This window comes from Anoplophora glabripennis, unplaced genomic scaffold (genome assembly GCF_000390285.2).
Source record: "Anoplophora glabripennis isolate ALB-LARVAE unplaced genomic scaffold, Agla_2.0 scaffold512, whole genome shotgun sequence".
Taxonomy (NCBI): Eukaryota; Metazoa; Arthropoda; class Insecta; order Coleoptera; family Cerambycidae; genus Anoplophora; species Anoplophora glabripennis.
The window spans coordinates 1,179-2,603 of record NW_019416949.1 but is presented as its reverse complement, the minus strand read 5'-3'; the positions used below and the strand labels follow the sequence as shown (position 1 = coordinate 2,603).

At 29.5% G+C, this 1,425-nt stretch overlaps 1 protein-coding gene across 1 annotated transcript; it reads left to right on the top strand.

The window, feature by feature from the left end:
- Positions 1–13: 13 nt before the first annotated feature.
- LOC111692042 lies at positions 14–1,115 on the top strand. The gene is made up of 3 exons (XM_023455743.1): positions 14–105; positions 170–406; positions 646–1,115. The coding sequence occupies exons 1-3, from the start codon at positions 22–24 to the stop codon at positions 1,096–1,098; spliced, it is 774 nt and encodes a 257-aa protein (XP_023311511.1). The 5' UTR covers positions 14–21; the 3' UTR covers positions 1,099–1,115.
- The last annotated feature ends 310 nt before the right edge of the window (positions 1,116–1,425 follow it).

The following is a 1,425-nucleotide window of genomic DNA, read 5'->3' as shown; positions in this document are numbered from 1 at the left end:
CCAATATATACAAAAGATAAAATGCATGCACTTTGGTCCGAGGTGACTAATATATTAAATAGTGTTCCGGGTGGACCAGCAAAAGACTGGAAACAATGGAGAAAAGTAAGTGTTTATATACATTAAGAGTAGACAAAAGCCATATACTATAGTTGAGTTTTATTTCTAGAGCTGGGTAGATCTTAAGAAAAATACCAAAGAAAAAGAGTCTCAAAAACGAAAATACATGCAAGGTACTGGAGGAGGACCACCTTCATCACCACCCTCTAAAACAAAAAGTAACATCGATGAAAAAATTTTGTCAATAATAAATCCCACATCCATTACAGGCAATGATAATGTTACGGTGTCAGAGGTGCAATTTGATGTCATTGAGCCCTTAGATGAATCTGTGGTTTTTGATGGAGTAAGTATCTGCAGAATTTTGTACTTTCTATACAAGCACTTATTTATACTGATACTTCTCATGTAGGTATGATTCATATTGTCACTTAATACAAATGATTAACTGAATTATGAAATAATCATTTTTACTGCCAATTCATATAATTATTGAAGTAACCTTTAAACATTGTAATAGTAGTTATTTTGTAATTAAAACAAAAATTAACTTTTGCTGATCTAGAATGTAACTTTTTTTTTAAGCGGACTGTAATGACCGAAACTGAAGAAACGGTCCAGAATTCTGATAAGTTTGATAATTTAATGGATCAGGACCACGTATATTGTAGTATTCCAGGTACTTCTCAACAGCCATCCACTGCAGAAATACAAGTTGAGAACCAGAATTCATCAACATTTTTATCTACCCCAGGCTTTAAGCGAAAACGATTCACTAAAACTGCAAGGCTAACAGAATCAATGAAGAACAATGATATGCTCCTAAAAATAAATAAAGAGAATTTAGAATCACACAAAATCTATAGAGAGAAAAAAATTGAAATTTTACTTTGTGATTCAAAAAAAAGAGAAACCTACTGGAAAAAAAAGTTAATGATTCTAGAATCGATCGGTGATAGCCTCAACCAAATGGTAGATCATAAAGATAATACAAATTCTGTTACATTCTACCATTATGATGACAAAAATAAGTGTTAATTGCGTAATATGCCTAAATAAAAATCAGAGCAAGCGCAACAAAAAGTGACTGATGCAATCTAGTTTTTTTTGTGTTCAAAGTATCTGTACTCGTGATATTAAGTTTCTTAATTAAATAATGTGATTTATGAGTGTTTCCAAAGATTATAATTAAGTTTGTGATTAGTTTTGTTAATAAAATACCTATTATGTTTTTTTTATTTATTGTTTAAATATTTATAATGCTATTTTATGATTGTATTAGATTATAGTTCGACAAATAACAAATGAAATTATAATGTTACAAATTCTCTTGTAAATATTTAAAATTGTCGCATTGAAAAAAAT

Bases quoted from the DNA above. Each gene is read 5' to 3' on its own strand.
- LOC111692042 (XM_023455743.1), top strand. From the start codon at position 22: ATGCATGCACTTTGGTCCGAGGTGACTAATATATTAAATAGTGTTCCG. The intron at 106-169 runs GTAAGTGTTTAT...TTTTATTTCTAG, and splicing joins ACTGGAAACAATGGAGAAAA to AGCTGGGTAGATCTTAAGAA. The intron at 407-645 runs GTAAGTATCTGC...TTTTTTTTTAAG, and splicing joins AATCTGTGGTTTTTGATGGA to CGGACTGTAATGACCGAAAC.